The sequence below is a fragment of the Nerophis ophidion genome, linkage group LG06 (assembly GCF_033978795.1).
Source record: "Nerophis ophidion isolate RoL-2023_Sa linkage group LG06, RoL_Noph_v1.0, whole genome shotgun sequence".
In the NCBI taxonomy this organism is placed as follows: domain Eukaryota; kingdom Metazoa; phylum Chordata; class Actinopteri; order Syngnathiformes; family Syngnathidae; genus Nerophis; species Nerophis ophidion.
The window spans coordinates 7,646,597-7,662,656 of record NC_084616.1 but is presented as its reverse complement, the minus strand read 5'-3'; the positions used below and the strand labels follow the sequence as shown (position 1 = coordinate 7,662,656).

The following is a 16,060-nucleotide window of genomic DNA, read 5'->3' as shown; positions in this document are numbered from 1 at the left end:
TGATTACTATGTGCTTTCCTTGTTGTCTGTTTTTTCTTTATTAGTTTCATTTCCCGCCGTGTTGGCTGTCACGCGGAGAAAAAAAAACCCAACTCCTCTTTGGCAATCATTAAAATTTTATCACGACAACAGAGTGGTTCCCAAATTGACCGTTGAACCGCTAGCCGAGGACCGGGGCCAAGACGGCGGAAGGAAGGAAGAAAAGTGTCATAATTTGTGGTCACTTGACAAGTCATGGTGAGCGTGTCGCAGTCACATGACCGCAAGTCGCAATGGAACATACTCCTATTCTTCTCTCCAGTTTTATTGGGTTTCAGATGTTCAAGGTGCAGACAGTGAGAGTAGACAACAGTCTGTGTGTGACTCAAATTTTTATCTTTATAACCTATGGAAAATATGGAACAGGAGGAAAAATATATATTGGCAATAAATGCAAATATTTTTGTTAAACATTTAACCTTTTTTTTAAATTTTAATCGCCTCAGTTGTCAAGGCGGAAAAAGAAAATGTCAACACAACCATGGAAAACAATCAATCAATTCAGACAAAAATCTTGTTGAACACTTAATAACCTTTTAAAACGAATGGTAATACAATCATGAATATGTATGAAATGCTTAATAAAGTGTAACAAAATAGTGCAAAGTTTGAAAATGTAAACATAGAGAAGCCTGAGAAGAGCAATATTTTGCAGGTTTGGTGCCAGGAAGTTCCACGGTCTGTGAAACATTTAATTTGGTCATTTATTGTTATTCCAGTATACAAATGAATACATGCTACGCAGTAATTATTATTTGAATGTTATTGAGCATCCTTTCAATTTTAAAGTAGCACTTTTGCTATATCTTGTTGTTTATTTTAATTATAAATTCCTACACTTTAGTTTCTACCTGTTGTTGCCGTACATCCGAATAAGGAATGGACGAGGGTTGGAAAGAAGAGATGAGCGTGGCTGAGGACTACGGTCCCTATGAAAAAAAATCCCCAAAATTGTCGTACTGTCCAGGTGACTTCCTGTTTGATTGACAATTGATTTGCTTTGTGCAATATTCGTTTTTACTCTCTTCTCATTCAATGCAAAGAATCAACAGCGAGTAAGCAAGATGGCTCAACCAAACGCGATAGCTGATACTGTTACACGATTGACTGTTTAGCGTGTCCCTCCCATAGCTCACTGATCACTTCCTGTTTTGCTAGCTTACCAGACCACAAGTGCCTTTGTTCATGCAACCAACCATGCTTCATTCTTCCTGGTGTATTCTGACCACAAATAATATATGTCTATATAAATATTATGCATCTGATGTTTTATTGAACACATTTCGTATTGATATCGAGTTTGTGTCCATGGGGATATTTATTGATATTGTTTTATGAATTTATATTTTGGGTAAACTGGATGGAATTTTTACCTGACATGTTTGGTCTTCTTCAAAAGGGTCACCTGACCACTGCGAGGTGTTGCCCATCCGGTCTGCCTGGTTGGGAGTGTCCTACCAGGCCGACCTGTCAAGTCTACTTCATTCATTTTACAATTTCCTCTTCACATTTTTGTTTTAGGCTTCTTGTGAACCTTCCAGTTGTCTTCGTTCCTGTTCTTTCTACTGTTCTTTCTTCCATGTAGGTTTGTACGGTATACCAGTACTAGTATAGTATCGCGGTACCAGTGAATCAAAAACAGTACTATACTCTGTTTGAAAAGTACCGCGGTCATATTTATAATTTTTTACAGTCATGACGTCATGACATTGCTGGTTTTACGAGCAGGGGAGCGTGTTGGGCAGCGCACACACACACACAGAGTACAAGCAGACTGTGTGTGTGTGTGTGTGTGTGTGTGTGTGTGTGCGCGAGAGACAGCTGTGTTTACTGTTCCAGTAGTAAACAGGTCAAATGATCACCTATTGTTTGTTGGTGTGCATGAGTGAAGGTGTACACCAGTGACATGCATTAAAACTAGGCAGAACAAAAACTGAAAATAAATAAGTAAGCATGGGACAAACCGCTAACAGTTTCACCTATGAGTCGAGGAATACTATGGTATATACCAGTGTTTTTCAACCACTGTCTGGTGTGCCGTGGGAGATGTTATTTCACCTAATTGGGTTGAAAATATTTATTGCGAAGCAGTAATTATAGTCCGCAAATGTGCCGTTGTTGAGTATCTGCACTGTCTAGAGCAGGGGTGCCCATTACGTCGATCGCGAGCTACCAGTCGACCGCGGGGGGTGTGTCAGTCGATCTCCAGCCAGGCTTTTAAAAAAAATAGACCTAAAAATGAGTGATCATCAATCTTCACCAAGACGTCACTTAAATGACATTCACGGTACCGGAGGGTCTTGTGAGATGACGCTGGCTGCTGCAAGGTCATTATTATTAAAATATGACCGAGAGGAAGGCGAGAAACACTTTTTATTTCAACAGACTCTCGCGCCGTACCTTCCGTCAAAACTCTAAAGGCCGACTGCACATTTCCTATCTTCACAATAAAAGCCCTGCTTCATGCTGCCTGCGCTAACTAAATACAGAGTCTCGGAAAACTGGCGTGCACAAGCGATCCCTCAGAAAGCTGGCGTGCACATCACTTGTGCACGCCAGCTTTCCGAGACTCTTATTTTGTTAGCGCAGGCAGCATGAAGCAGGGCTTTTATTGTGAAGATAGGAAATGTGCAGTCGGCCTTTAGAGTTTTGACGGAAGGGACGGCGCGAAAGTCTGTTGAAATAAAAAGTGTTTCTCGCCTTCCTCTCTGTCATTTTTTCATAATAATGATCTTGCAGCAGCCAGCGTCATCTCACAAGACCCTCGGGTGCCGTGAATGTCAATCAAGCAAGCTACGGAATTTGCCGCCAATGTTTTTCTTGTAAAGTGTATGGAAGCTGGATGAATTAGATGCCAAAAACCAACCACTTTCATGTGGTATTGTACAGAAAGGACAACTTTTTTTCTCCTCCATTTCAAAATGTGGGCGTTATCATCCTTACTGTCTGATTCCAATCAATGCAAGTCATCAGAATCAGGTAATACACCAACTTATATTCTTGTCTTCGTGAAAGAAAGACATCTATATGTGTTACACATGCTTGTATTATCATTAAACACATTTAACTTGTTTACAAAAATGTCTCTTTCATAAATAAATAAATATAAATGATATATATAAATGAGGTAGATCCCCTCGAGTTGGTCAATTGAAAAGTAGCTCGCCTGCAGAAAAAGTGTGGGCACCCCTGGTCTAGAGTATGACAGCATTACCATGTGATACTCTTCCATATCAGTAGGTGGCAGTGGGTAGCTAATTGCCTTGTTAATGTTTGTTGTGATCACAATAAGCAGACGACAGCGGGAGGCAGCGTAGAGGGAAAAAGGTATCTAATGCTTAAAGGCCTACTGAAATGAGATTTTCTTATTTAAAAGGGGATAGCAGGTCCATTCTATGTGTCATACTTGATCATTTCGCGATATTGCCATATTTTTGCTGAAAGGATTTAGTAGAGAACATCGACAATAAAGTTTGCAACTTTTGGTGCTATAAAAAAGCCTTGCCTGTACCGTAAGTAGCAGACGATGTGCGCGTGACATCACGGGTTGTAGGGCTCCTCACATCCTCACATTGTCTATAATGTGAGCCTCCAGCAGCAAGAGCTATTCGGACCGAGAAAGCGACAATTTCCCCATTAATTTGAGCGAAGATGAAAGATTCGTGGATGAGGAAATTTAGAGTGAAGGACTGGAAGGAAAAAAAAATAATAATAATTGATAACTATAGCAATGGCCTTTAAGCATAAGAGTTGTGTGATAACTTACAGATAATTATTCTACCTACATTAAATATTAATGACTGTTGAATATGTTGCTTGTTTGTCGTCTGTGGATTGTTTTGAATTGTGATGTTGTACGGTAAAGTTAGGATTCTCATGGAGGTGTCATGTTACCTGCCAGTCAAATGTTTCACCCTTTCCCCCTACAAGGGGAAGGTTTGCATTTAAGATGAGGCGGGTGTTGTCATGTTCAGCCAAGCTGCACTGGACAAACACAAGGTTGAGAACACACGTTTACTTTGTCAAGGATCTGTCTGATGACTGATTAGTCACCTTCTTCTCTTTCTCAGTGCACTGTTTCATTTGAAACAAAAGGAATTGTTTATGTTCCACACGGACATCTTCAAGTATGTCCTAGGGGTGTTCCGATTTGCTGATACTGATCACCTGTATTAACACATTTTTCAATGTATTTATGGTGAATCCTGCGGCAGTTTAACAATAGCAACACAACATTAAAACCAGTTCCTTATTTTTTTTTTTACATACAATTGTTTGATTAAAACAAAGTCAATAGTACACAATAACTACACAAAAGCAAAAACAACTATCTCCTACTCATTCAAATCATTAGTTTTTTGCCCTCTTTGAGACAAGATCTATAGTGATGCATGCTTAGTTATAGTTTAACTTCATATCCAACATTTTCCAGAACAACTTTTTACTGTCTGCTAAGTTTCATTTTCAATGATTTCTGCTGGTGGTGTGCCTCTGCATTTTTTCAAAGAAAAATACGGGCCTTTGCTCAAAAAAGGTTGAAAAACACTGCTCTAGATGACATTATCGTGTCATACGCCTCATTGGTCATGACGCAAGTGCATGTTTTTTTTAAAGGCTAAGACAAATATTTGCGTTATTATTAGTTACTGGTGTCAACATTTAATTTTTTTCGTCCAATTTTTTTTTTTTTTGCTGTTTCTTTTGTTTGTTTTATTTTGACAATGTGCTACTGGGCCTTAAAAAACGAGCCGGGACTCGCTAGCGGGGTGTATAAAATAGTCAGGAATTGTCATGGATACAAAGGATTCTGGGTATTTGTTGTGTTGCGTTTACTGGGAGGATGTCCTCCCGAAATGTGTTTGTCAATCTTGTTTGGTGTGGATTCACAGCGTGGCGCATATTACTAAGAGTGTTAAAATTGTTTATATCACAACCATTAGTGTACTCTGTGTTACCCAGTATGCCTTGCACTCGTGTGCGTGTGTCAGTGGAAGCCACACACTACATGATGCTGGACTGACAAGCAGATCGTACATGCTGTAGAGGGCGACAAAGTCAATGACTTCATAGCACGCCCTAATACTTATTATCTGGATGACTCCTGGTAGTCATGCTAGAGAATATTAGCGTCTCCTATTGTCTTTTTCGCTTTGTGACACGGGTCTTAAATGGCTCTTTGAATGGCAAAGGATACCGATCCCAGAACCCATCCATCTATCCATCCATCATCTTCCGCTTATCCGAGGTCGGGTCGCGGGGGCAACAGCCTAAGCAGGGAAACCCAGACTTCCCTCTCCCCAGCCACCTCGTCTAGCTCTTCCCGGGGGATCCCGAGGCGTTCCCAGGCCAGCCGGGAGACATAGTCTTCCCAACGTGTCCTGGGTCTTCCCCGTGGCCTCCTACCGGTTGGACGTGCCCTAAACACCTCCCTAGGGAGGCGTTCGGGTGGCATCCTGACCAGATGCCCGAACCACCTCATCTGGCTCCTCTCGATGTGGAGGAGCAGCGGCTTTACTTTGAGTCCCTCCCGGATGGCAGAGCTTCTCACCCTATCTCTAAGGGAGAGCCCCGCCACCCGGCGGAGGAAACTCATTTCGGCCGCTTGTACCCGTGATCTTATCCTTTCGGTCATGACCCAAAGCTCATGACCATAGGTGAGGATGGGAACGTACCTCGACCGGTAAATTGAGAGCTTTGCCTTCCGGCTCAGCTCCTTCTTCACCACAACGGATCGGTACAACGTCCGCATTACTGAAGATGCCGCACCGATCCGCCTGTCGATCAGAACCATGTATATCAAATATTTCCGGATGATTCAACCGCCACCCGTCCGACCCGCGGTTTATCCACGGATGAGACCGCAAACCGCGCATCTCTACTAGGGGAACATATTCTAAGTATCAATCAATCAATCAATCAATGTTTACTTATATAGCCCTAAATCACTAGTGTCTCAAAGGGCTGCACAAACCACTACGACATCCTCGGTAGGCCCACATAAGGGCAAGGAAAACTCACACCCAGTGGGACGTCGGTGACAATGATGACTATGAGAACCTTGGAGAGGAGGAAAGCAATGGATGTCGAGCGGGTCTAACATGATACTGTGAAAGTTCAATCCATAATGGATCCAACACAGTCGCGAGAGTCCAGTCCAAAGCGGATCCAACACAGCAGCGAGAGTCCCGTTCACAGCGGAGCCAGCAGGAAACCATCCCAAGCGGAGGCGGATCAGCAGCGCAGAAATGTCCCCAGCCGATACACAGGCAAGCAGTACATGGCCACCGGATCGGACCGGACCCCCTCCACAAGGGAGAGTGGGACATAGAAGAAAAAGAAAAGAAACGGCAGATCAACTGGTCTAAAAAGGGAGTCTATTTAAAGGCTAGAGTATACAAATGAGTTTTAAGGTGAGACTTAAATGCTTCTACTGAGGTGGCATCTCGAACTGTTACCGGGAGGGCATTCCAGAGTACTGGAGCCCGAACGGAAAACGCTCTATAGCCCGCAGACTTTTTTTGGGCTTTGGGAATCACTAATAAGCCGGAGTCCTTTGAACGCAGATTTCTTGCCGGGACTATGGTGAGGGTTAGAAGTTGAAGGTTATAATAAGGCCATGCAGAATAAGGCATTAAAAGGTACTTAATGACTATCCATCCATTTCTACCGCTTATTCCCCTTCGGGGTCGCGGGGGGCGCTGGCGCCTATCTCAGCTACAATCGGGCAGAAGGCGGGGTACACCCTGGACAAGTCGCCCCTCATCGCAGGGCCAACACAGATAGACAGACAATATTCACACTCACATTCACACACTAGGGCCAATTTAGTGTTGCCAATCAACCTATCCCCAGGGGCCAATATATTCCAAACGTATTATTTTCGGGTCTCCCCATGTCTAGCATTAAAAGATTACAGTTGGTACAAAATGCGGCTGCTAGACTTTTGACAAGAACAAGAAAGTTTGATCACATTACGCCTGTACTGTATATACCTTTATATACATATATACATACATATATACCTATACTGTATATACCTTTATATACATATATACATACATATATACCTATACTGTATATACCTTTATATACATATATACATACATATATACCTGTACTGGCTCACCTGCACTGGCTTCCTGTGCACTTAAGATGTGACTTTAAGGTTTTACTACTTACGTATAAAATACTACACGGTCTAGCTCCATCCTATCTTGCCGATTGTATTGTACCGTATGTCCCGGCAAGAAATCTGCGTTCAAAAGACTCCGGCTTATTAGTGATTCCCAAAGCCCAAAAAAAGTCTGCGGGCTATAGAGCTTTTTCATTTCGGGCTCCAGTACTCTGGAATGCCCTCCCGGTAACAGTTCGAGATGCCACCACAGTAGAAGCATTTAAGTCTCACCTTAAAACTCATTTGTATACTTTAGCCTTTAAATAGACTCTCTTTTTAGACCAGTTGATCTGCCGTTTCTTTTCTTTTTCTCCTATGTCCCACTCTCCCTTGTGGAGGGGGTCCGGTCCGATCCGGTGGCCATGTACTGCTTGCCTGTGTATCGGCTGGGGACATCTCTGCGCTGCTGATCCGCCTCCGCTTGGGATGGTTTCCTGCTGGCTCCGCCGTGAACGGGACTCTCGCTGCTGTGTTGGATCCGCTTTGGACTGGACTCTCGCGACTATGTTGGATCCATTATGGATTGAACTTTCACAGTATCATGTTAGACCCGCTCGACATCCATTGCTTTCCTCCTCTCCAAGGTTCTCATAGTCATCATTGTCACCGACGTCCCACTGGGTGTGAGTTTTCCTTGCCCTTATGTGGGCCTACCGAGGATGTCGTAGTGGTTTGTGCAGCCCTTTGAGACACTAGTGATTTAGGGCTATATAAGTAAACATTGAATATGTTACTAATTTGCATGTTAATAAGCAACTAATTAATGGTGAAAATGTTCCCCATACTAAAGTGTTACCATGTTTTTTTTTACTGGTGCACAAAATAAACCGTGCATGAACATCACCTTATTCAAACAACAAAACCAACACAGTGCATAAACTCACAACTATGTACACACTTGCAAATCAGTCTGACTTCTGCTGTAGGGAGAAGTTTTTATTTATACGAAGAGTCGGGTGTGTTTTGAAGTGAAGTGAATTATATTTATATAGCGCTTTTCTCTAGTGACTCAAAGCGCTTTTACATAGTGAAACCCAGTATCTAAGTTACATTTAAACCAGTGTGGGTGGCACTGGGAGCAGGTGGGTAAAGTCTCTTGCCCAAGGACACAATGGCAGTGACTAGCATGGCGGAGGCGGGGATCGAACCCGGAACCTTCACGTTGCTGGCACGGCCACTCTACCAGCCGAGCTATACCGCCCCTCCTGTCCTCCTTGACCTCCGCTGAACCCCTGAGGCCAACTCACCGAACCCCTAGGTTAAGAACCACTGTCTTTGGACTTTAACTAATCACGACTTCTGCTAGTAAAGGGCTGGGCTGCACACTTGTGGAGGTGCTCTGCATGCTTTCACTTTAGAGTGTTGTATTTGGACACGCACGCACATATTTAGCATCATATGTTGTGTGTTCCCGGTTCAGTAGTTATTCATCCCAGTGACCCAGATGAAAATGTGTTGGGTTGGTCCAATAATGTAGTGGTCAGTTATTGGCTGACACTGATTCTCAGACACACACACACACACACACACATAGTTAGTAATCCTGACAGTGTGAATCAGTCGTACTGGTTAATCCCACTCAGGTGGACGGTGGATCTCTGTTGTGACTGGTTGGTTTGAGTTGTGGTGCTGGGCGGGGCTTAATGACGTTGCAAACACAATGAGAGATTTTGTTGCCACGGTAACAGCTGCCATCTGGTGTCTTGTAGGGTTTTACTTGGACTACATGGACACGCAGACCCCGCCTTTGGAATGTTTGTGAGATTTCTCCACCACTAATTATTAATCACCTACTTCATTTTACTTTGGTAGATGGCTGGTTAAATTGTTGGCAGGATTAACATGTGAGTGTGTAGAAAATGTGCATGATAGTATGTGGAGATTATTCTGGTGTTAGTTTAAGTCCGTCAGTCTGGAGCTGCCTGTAAGCCTGCATGACACCTGCTGTCTCACTCGCTTTGTCCACCAGCAAGTCCGAAAGTCAAAACTTTGATTAAAATCCCCTTCAACCTCTCAGACTCTCACTTCCGTTCTTCAATTGTCTAGTTCCACTTTTTATTTGAGGCTTGAAGTAAGCACACCAACAAAGCGACAGGCTGAAAGATGAAAATAAACCATAACAAGCACATTAGTTAGTATTTTTTTTGTCATTTTGCTGACTTTGTCCTCCTTGTTTTGCCCCCCTGCAGTGTGCAAGTGAAAGGCCATGGAGCAGCAGAGACAGAGAGCTCTGTCCACGTCAGGGGAGTCGCTGTACATTGTACTGGGAGTGGACAAGAACGCCACCACAGAGGACATCAAGAAATGTTACAGGTTAGTGCCATTGAACTAAAGCTGTGTACTATGTTTGCCACTAGACGTGCTGGAAGACTCACAGGCTGCACAGGTGATGTGTGAAAGGGGTCCTATCCTACAATTATACCTGCTTTAATGTTATGTCGGGGTGACCGTGTAACAGCCTGGCTTTGAACCCACAACCCCTCAGAGTAGAGCGCGCTAGCAAATCCCCGGCTTTCAACCCAGCTGATATTTTTTTCATTTTTAATTTGAGTACAAATTGACATTGTTCTATCGTTATTATTGTTCTATAGTTATGACTAAGGGTGTAACGGTACACAAAAATCTCGGTTCGGTACGTACTTCGGTTTAAAAGTCACGGTTCGGTTCATTTTCGGTACAGTAAGAAAACAACTAAATATACCTTTTCTGGTTATTTATTTACCAAATTTGTAAACAATGGCTTTATCCTTTTAACATTGGGAACACTGTAATAATTCTGCCCAAATATAGAAATAAGGCTGATCAGTGCAACAGGAGGTAGCCATGAATGCTAAGGATGACAATAACATACATATACACACACAGGTAGCCATGAATGCTAAGGATGACAATAACATACATATACACACACAGGTAGTCATGAATGCTAAGGATAACAATAACATACATATACACACAAGTAGTCATGAATGCTAAGGATAACAATAACATGCATATACACACACAGGTAGTCATGAATGCTAAGGATAACAATAACATGCATATACACACACAGGTAGTCATGAATGCTAAGGATAACAATAACATACATATACACACAGGTAGTCATGAATGCTAAGGATAACAATAACATGCATATACACACACAGGTAGTCATGAATGCTAAGGATAACAATAACATGCATATACACACACAGGTAGTCATGAATGCTAAGGATAACAATAACATACATATACACACAGGTAGTCATGAATGCTAAGGATAACAATAACATACATATACACACACAGGTAGTCATGAATCCTAAGGATAACAATAACATACATTTACACACACAGGTAGTCATGAATGCTAAGGATAACAATAACATACATATACACACAGGTAGTCATGAATGCTAAGGATAACAATAACATACATATACACACACAGGTAGTCATGAATGCTAAGGATAACAATAACATTCATATACACACACAGGTAGTCATGAATGCTAAGGATAACAATAACATACATTTACACACATAGATAGATAGTACTTTTTGATTCCTTCATGAAAATTAAAATAGTCATGAACACTAAGAATAACATACATATACACACAGGTAGTCATGAATGCTAAGGATAACAATAACATACATTTACACACATAGATAGTACTTTTTGATTCCTTCATGAAAATTAAAATAGTCATGAACACTAAGAATAACATACATATACACACAGGTAGTCATGAATGCTAAGGATAACAATAACATACATATACATACAGGTAGTCATGAATGCTAAGGATAACAATAACATACATATACACACAGGTAGTCATGAATGCTAAGGATAACAATAACATACATTTACACACTTAGATAGATAGTACTTTTTGATTCCTTCATGAAAATTAAAATAGTCATGAACACTAAGAATAACATACATATACACACAGGTAGTCATGTATGCTAAGGATAACAATAACATACATATACACACACAGGTAGTCATGAATGCTAAGGATAACAATAACATACATATACACACAGGTAGTCATGAATGATAAGGATAACAATAACATACATTTACACACATAGATAGATAGATAGTACTTTTTGATTCCTTCAGGAAAATTAAAATAGTCATGAACACTAAGAATAACATACATATACACACAGGTAGTCATGAATGCTAAGGATAACAATAACATACATATACACACACAGGTAGTCATGAATGCTAAGGATAAAAGTAACATTCATATACACACACAGGTAGTCATGAATGCTAAGGATAACAATAACATACATATACACACACAGGCAGTCATGAATGCTAAGGATAACAATAACATACATATACACACACAGGTAGTCATGAATGCTAAGGATAAAAATAACATTCATATACACACACAGGTAGTCATGAATGCTAAGGATAACAATAACATACATATACACACACAGGTAGTCATGAATGCTAAGGATAACAGTAACATACATATACACACAGGCAGTCATAAATGCTAAGGATAACAATAACATACATATACACACACAGGTAGTCATGAATGCTAAGGATAACAATAACATACATATACACACACAGGTAGTCATGAATGCAAAGGATAACATACATATACACACACAGGTAGTCATGAATGCTAAGGATAACAATAACATACATATACACACACAGGCAGTCATAAATGCTAAGGATAACAATAGCATACATATACACACACAGGTAGTCATGAATGCTAAGGATAACAATAACATACATATACACACACAGGTAGTCATGAATGCTAAGGATAACATACATATACACACACAGGTAGTCATGAATGCTAAGGATAACAATAACATACACATACACACAGGCAGTCATAAATGCTAAGGATAACAATAACATACATATACACACACAGGTAGTCATGAACGCTAAGGATAATAATAACATACATATACACACACAGGTAGTCATGAATGCTAAGGATAACAATAACATACATTTACACACACAGGTAGTCATGAATGCTAAGGATAACAATAACATACATTTACACACACAGGTAGTCATGAATGCTAAGGATAACAATAACATGAATATACACACACAGGTAGTCATGAATGCTAAGGATAACAATAACATACACATACACACAGGTAGTCATGAATGCTAAGGATAACAATAACATGCATATACACACACAGGTAGTCATGAATGCTAAGGATAACAATAACATACATATACACACACAGGTAGTCATGAATGCTAAGGATAACAATAACATACATGTACACACAGGTAGTCATGAACGCTAAGGATAACAATAACATACATTTACACACAGGATCATTTGCAAGGGTTAATGTTAAGTTGAGTTTGAGTTTATTCGGAACATGCATGCATACAACATGATACATCACAATTTCAAGTTTCTCTATTCAACATGTTGGAAAAGGAGTAGGAAGAAGCAGATCTTATTTAATCCTACCCCTTTTCTTTTACATAACAGTTGCTAAAACTTTTGTTCACTTCCTGTTCTTAATTTATTCACTATATACTCCATAAGTAATGTCAGTAAAACTAAATAAATAATACTCAGTGAAGTAAGTTACATTTCTTATGGTGAGATGAGTAAGATTATCTTGAAAATGAACAGATGGATGAATTAAATAAATTCAGAATGTTTATCATGGTTCTTCTTCTTTGTACTTTGTAATTACTTTTAAGTTTGTAGAGTTTCTTGGAGTGGATCATATTAGTACATTGTTTGACTGATATTATCATGTGTAAGGAGCAGGATGGGACCCCAGAACTATTAGTCTGTCATGTTATTATCATGTGTAAGGAGCAGGATGGGACCCCAGAACCTTTAGTCTGTCATGTTATTATCATGTGTAAGGAGCAGGATGGGACCCCAGAACCATTAGTCTGTCATGTTATTATCATGTGTAAGTAGCAGGATGGGACCCCAGAACCTGTAGTCTGTCATGTTATTATCATGTGTAAGGAGCAGGATGGGACCCCAGAACCATTAGTCTGTCATGTTATTATCATGTGTAAGGAGCAGGATGGGACCCCAGAACCATTAGTCTGTCATGTTATTATCATGTGTAAGTAGCAGGATGGGACCCCAGAACCTGTAGTCTGTCATGTTATTATCATGTGTAAGGAGCAGGATGGGACCCCAGAACCTGTAGTCTGTCATGTTATTATCATGTGTAAGGAGCAGGATGGGACCCCAGAACCATTAGTCTGTCATGTTATTATCATGTGTAAGGAGCAGGATGGGACCCCAGAACCTGTAGTCTGTCATGTTATTATCATGTGTAAGGAGCAGGATGGGACCCCAGAACCTGTAGTCTGTCATGTTATTATCATGTGTAAGGAGCAGGATGGGACCCCAGAACCATTAGTCTGTCATGTTATTATCATGTGTAAGGAGCAGGATGGGACCCCAGAACCATTAGTCTGTCATGTTATTATCATGTGTAAGGAGCAGGATGGGACCCCAGAACCTGTAGTCTGTCATGTTATTATCATGTGTAAGGAGCAGGATGGGACCCCAGAACCATTAGTCTGTCATCTTCTGTTGCTACACCCTCTCCTGACACAGTCCTTCTATTTTCAGGAAACTGGCGTTAAAGTTTCACCCAGATAAGAATCCCGACAATCCGGAAGCTGCGGAGAAGTTCAAGGAGATCAACAACGCCCACTCCATCCTGAGCGACGGCACCAAGAAGAACATCTACGACAAGTACGGTTCTCTGGGTCTGTACGTGGCCGAACAGTTTGGAGAGGAGAACGTCAACACCTACTTTGTTCTGTCCAGCTGGTGGGCCAAGGTACCGTCGTTTGGATCTCGTCTTCTCCGCTTGTCCTTCTGCTCCCCTTCTCATGACCTGTGTTTGTGTCTCCTCAGGCCTTGTTTGTCTTCTGCTGCTTGTCCACCGGCTGTTACTTCTGCTGCTGCCTGTGCTGCTGCTGCAACTGCTGCTGTGGCAAATGTAAACCTCGGCCCCCCATGGACCAGGAGCCCGAGTTCTACGTGTCCCCCGAGGACCTGGAGGCCCAGATGACAGCAGACGAAAGAGGTGAGGAGTAGTTGACGGCAGATGTTTGAACTGAGAAGATAAGTCCGTTTTGACATAGCAGATCACCAACATGAGCCATTTAAGAATAGTTCTCCACTACTACTCAAATATTAACAATGAATTAGTCATCTTTCTCTTGATTTTCATCATATTTAATAATTATGTCTAACTAGAGCTGGGCGAAATGGCCTTTTTTTAATATCTCGATATTTTTAGGCCATATCGCGATACACGATATATATCTCGATATTTTGCCTTGGCCTTGAATGAACACTTGATGCATATAAATAATCACAGCAGTATGATGATTCTATGTGTTTACATTCAAACATTCTTCTTCATACTGCATTCATATATGCTACTTTTAAACTCTCATGCAGAGAAGGAAATCACAACTAAGTCAATTTACCAAAAGGGTTAGGGTTAGAGTTTACATCATTTTTGGCGCTAGCAGCCCAACAATGAGCTGCTACATGATGCATGTATCGTATTTTTTTTGATTATAAGTCGCTCCGGAGTATACGTCGCACCGGCCGAAAATGCATAATATAATTCGCATTTTTGGGGGAAATTTATTTGATAAAATCCAACACCAAGAATAGACATGTGAAAGGCAATTTAAAATATATAAAGAATAGTGAACAACAGGCTGAATAAGGGTAGGTTATATGACATGTTAACATAACATATTATGTAGGGCTGTAACGGTGGAAGAGGGGTTGGTGCGTCTGCCTCACAATACGAAGTTCCTGCAGTCCTCTTTCTGTGTGGAGTTTGCATGTTCTCCCCGTGAATGCGTGGGTTCCCTCCGGGTACTCCGGCTTCCTCCCACTTCCAAAGACATGCACCTGGGGATAGGTTGATTGGCAACACTAAATTGGCCCAAGAGTGTGAATGTTGTCTGTCTATCCGTGTTGGCCCTACGATGGGGTGGCGACTTGTCCAGGGTGTACCCTGCCTTCCGCCCGATTGTAGCTGAGATAGGCGCCAGCGCCCCCCGTGACCCCGAAAGGGAATAAGCGGTAGAAAATGGATGGATGGATGGATGTCACAGTACACAAAAATTACAGTTTAGAGGTCACGGTTCGGTTCATTTTCGGTACAGTAAGAAAACAACAAAATACAATTTTTTTGGTTATTTATTTAACAAATTTGCAAAATCTTCCACCAAAAATATTTTTCTTCGTGGAATATTTGATGTGAAGTAATGGGAACCTTGGATAGGTCAATAATTCATGATAACATTGATTTTGATTCAATATTTTGTTTTGAGCAATGACAGTTCGAAAGAAAAAAAACAGCTTTGTTTTATTAGTCCACATTGCAACTTTTTCTAAATTACATATAAACTTCAAGCTTTTTTCATTTCACTTTAGTTATGTTTTTGTTTATTTTAATAGTATATTTAGAATGTGCCGTGGGCCTTTCAAACATTAGCTGTGGGCCGCAAATGGCCTCCGGGGCACACTTTTGACACCCCTCTTAGCGATAATAAAAAATGTAATCTGATAAATCAATGGATAAAAAGCAGAGCCTGGAGACGCATGCACGTTTATCATAACTCTCTCTGTCTCTGCCCCTCCCTCACTAATGCTGCTGCTCCCCGCACAAGTTGTTTTTTTTTTAACCCCTTCTTTACCCTGACTTAACTTAAAATGCCGGACATTTGAGGCATTTAAGAAACTCTGCCCTGACAGCCCCGCAACAGAGGACATGTCCGGTGAAAAGAGGAGGTGTGGTCAGTCTATCCTAGCC

At 41.1% G+C, this 16,060-nt stretch overlaps 1 protein-coding gene across 1 annotated transcript in view; it reads left to right on the top strand.

The window, feature by feature from the left end:
• dnajc5ab (DnaJ (Hsp40) homolog, subfamily C, member 5ab) overlaps positions 1–16,060 on the top strand; it is a 33,972-nt gene that overhangs the window by 12,225 nt on the left and 5,687 nt on the right. Inside the window, exons 2-4 of the mRNA XM_061902572.1 lie at positions 9,403–9,526; positions 13,843–14,056; positions 14,134–14,305. Coding sequence (XP_061758556.1) covers positions 9,420–9,526; positions 13,843–14,056; positions 14,134–14,305 — 493 coding nt within the window. The 5' untranslated portion in view covers positions 9,403–9,419. The remainder of the gene's footprint in view (positions 1–9,402; positions 9,527–13,842; positions 14,057–14,133; positions 14,306–16,060) is intronic.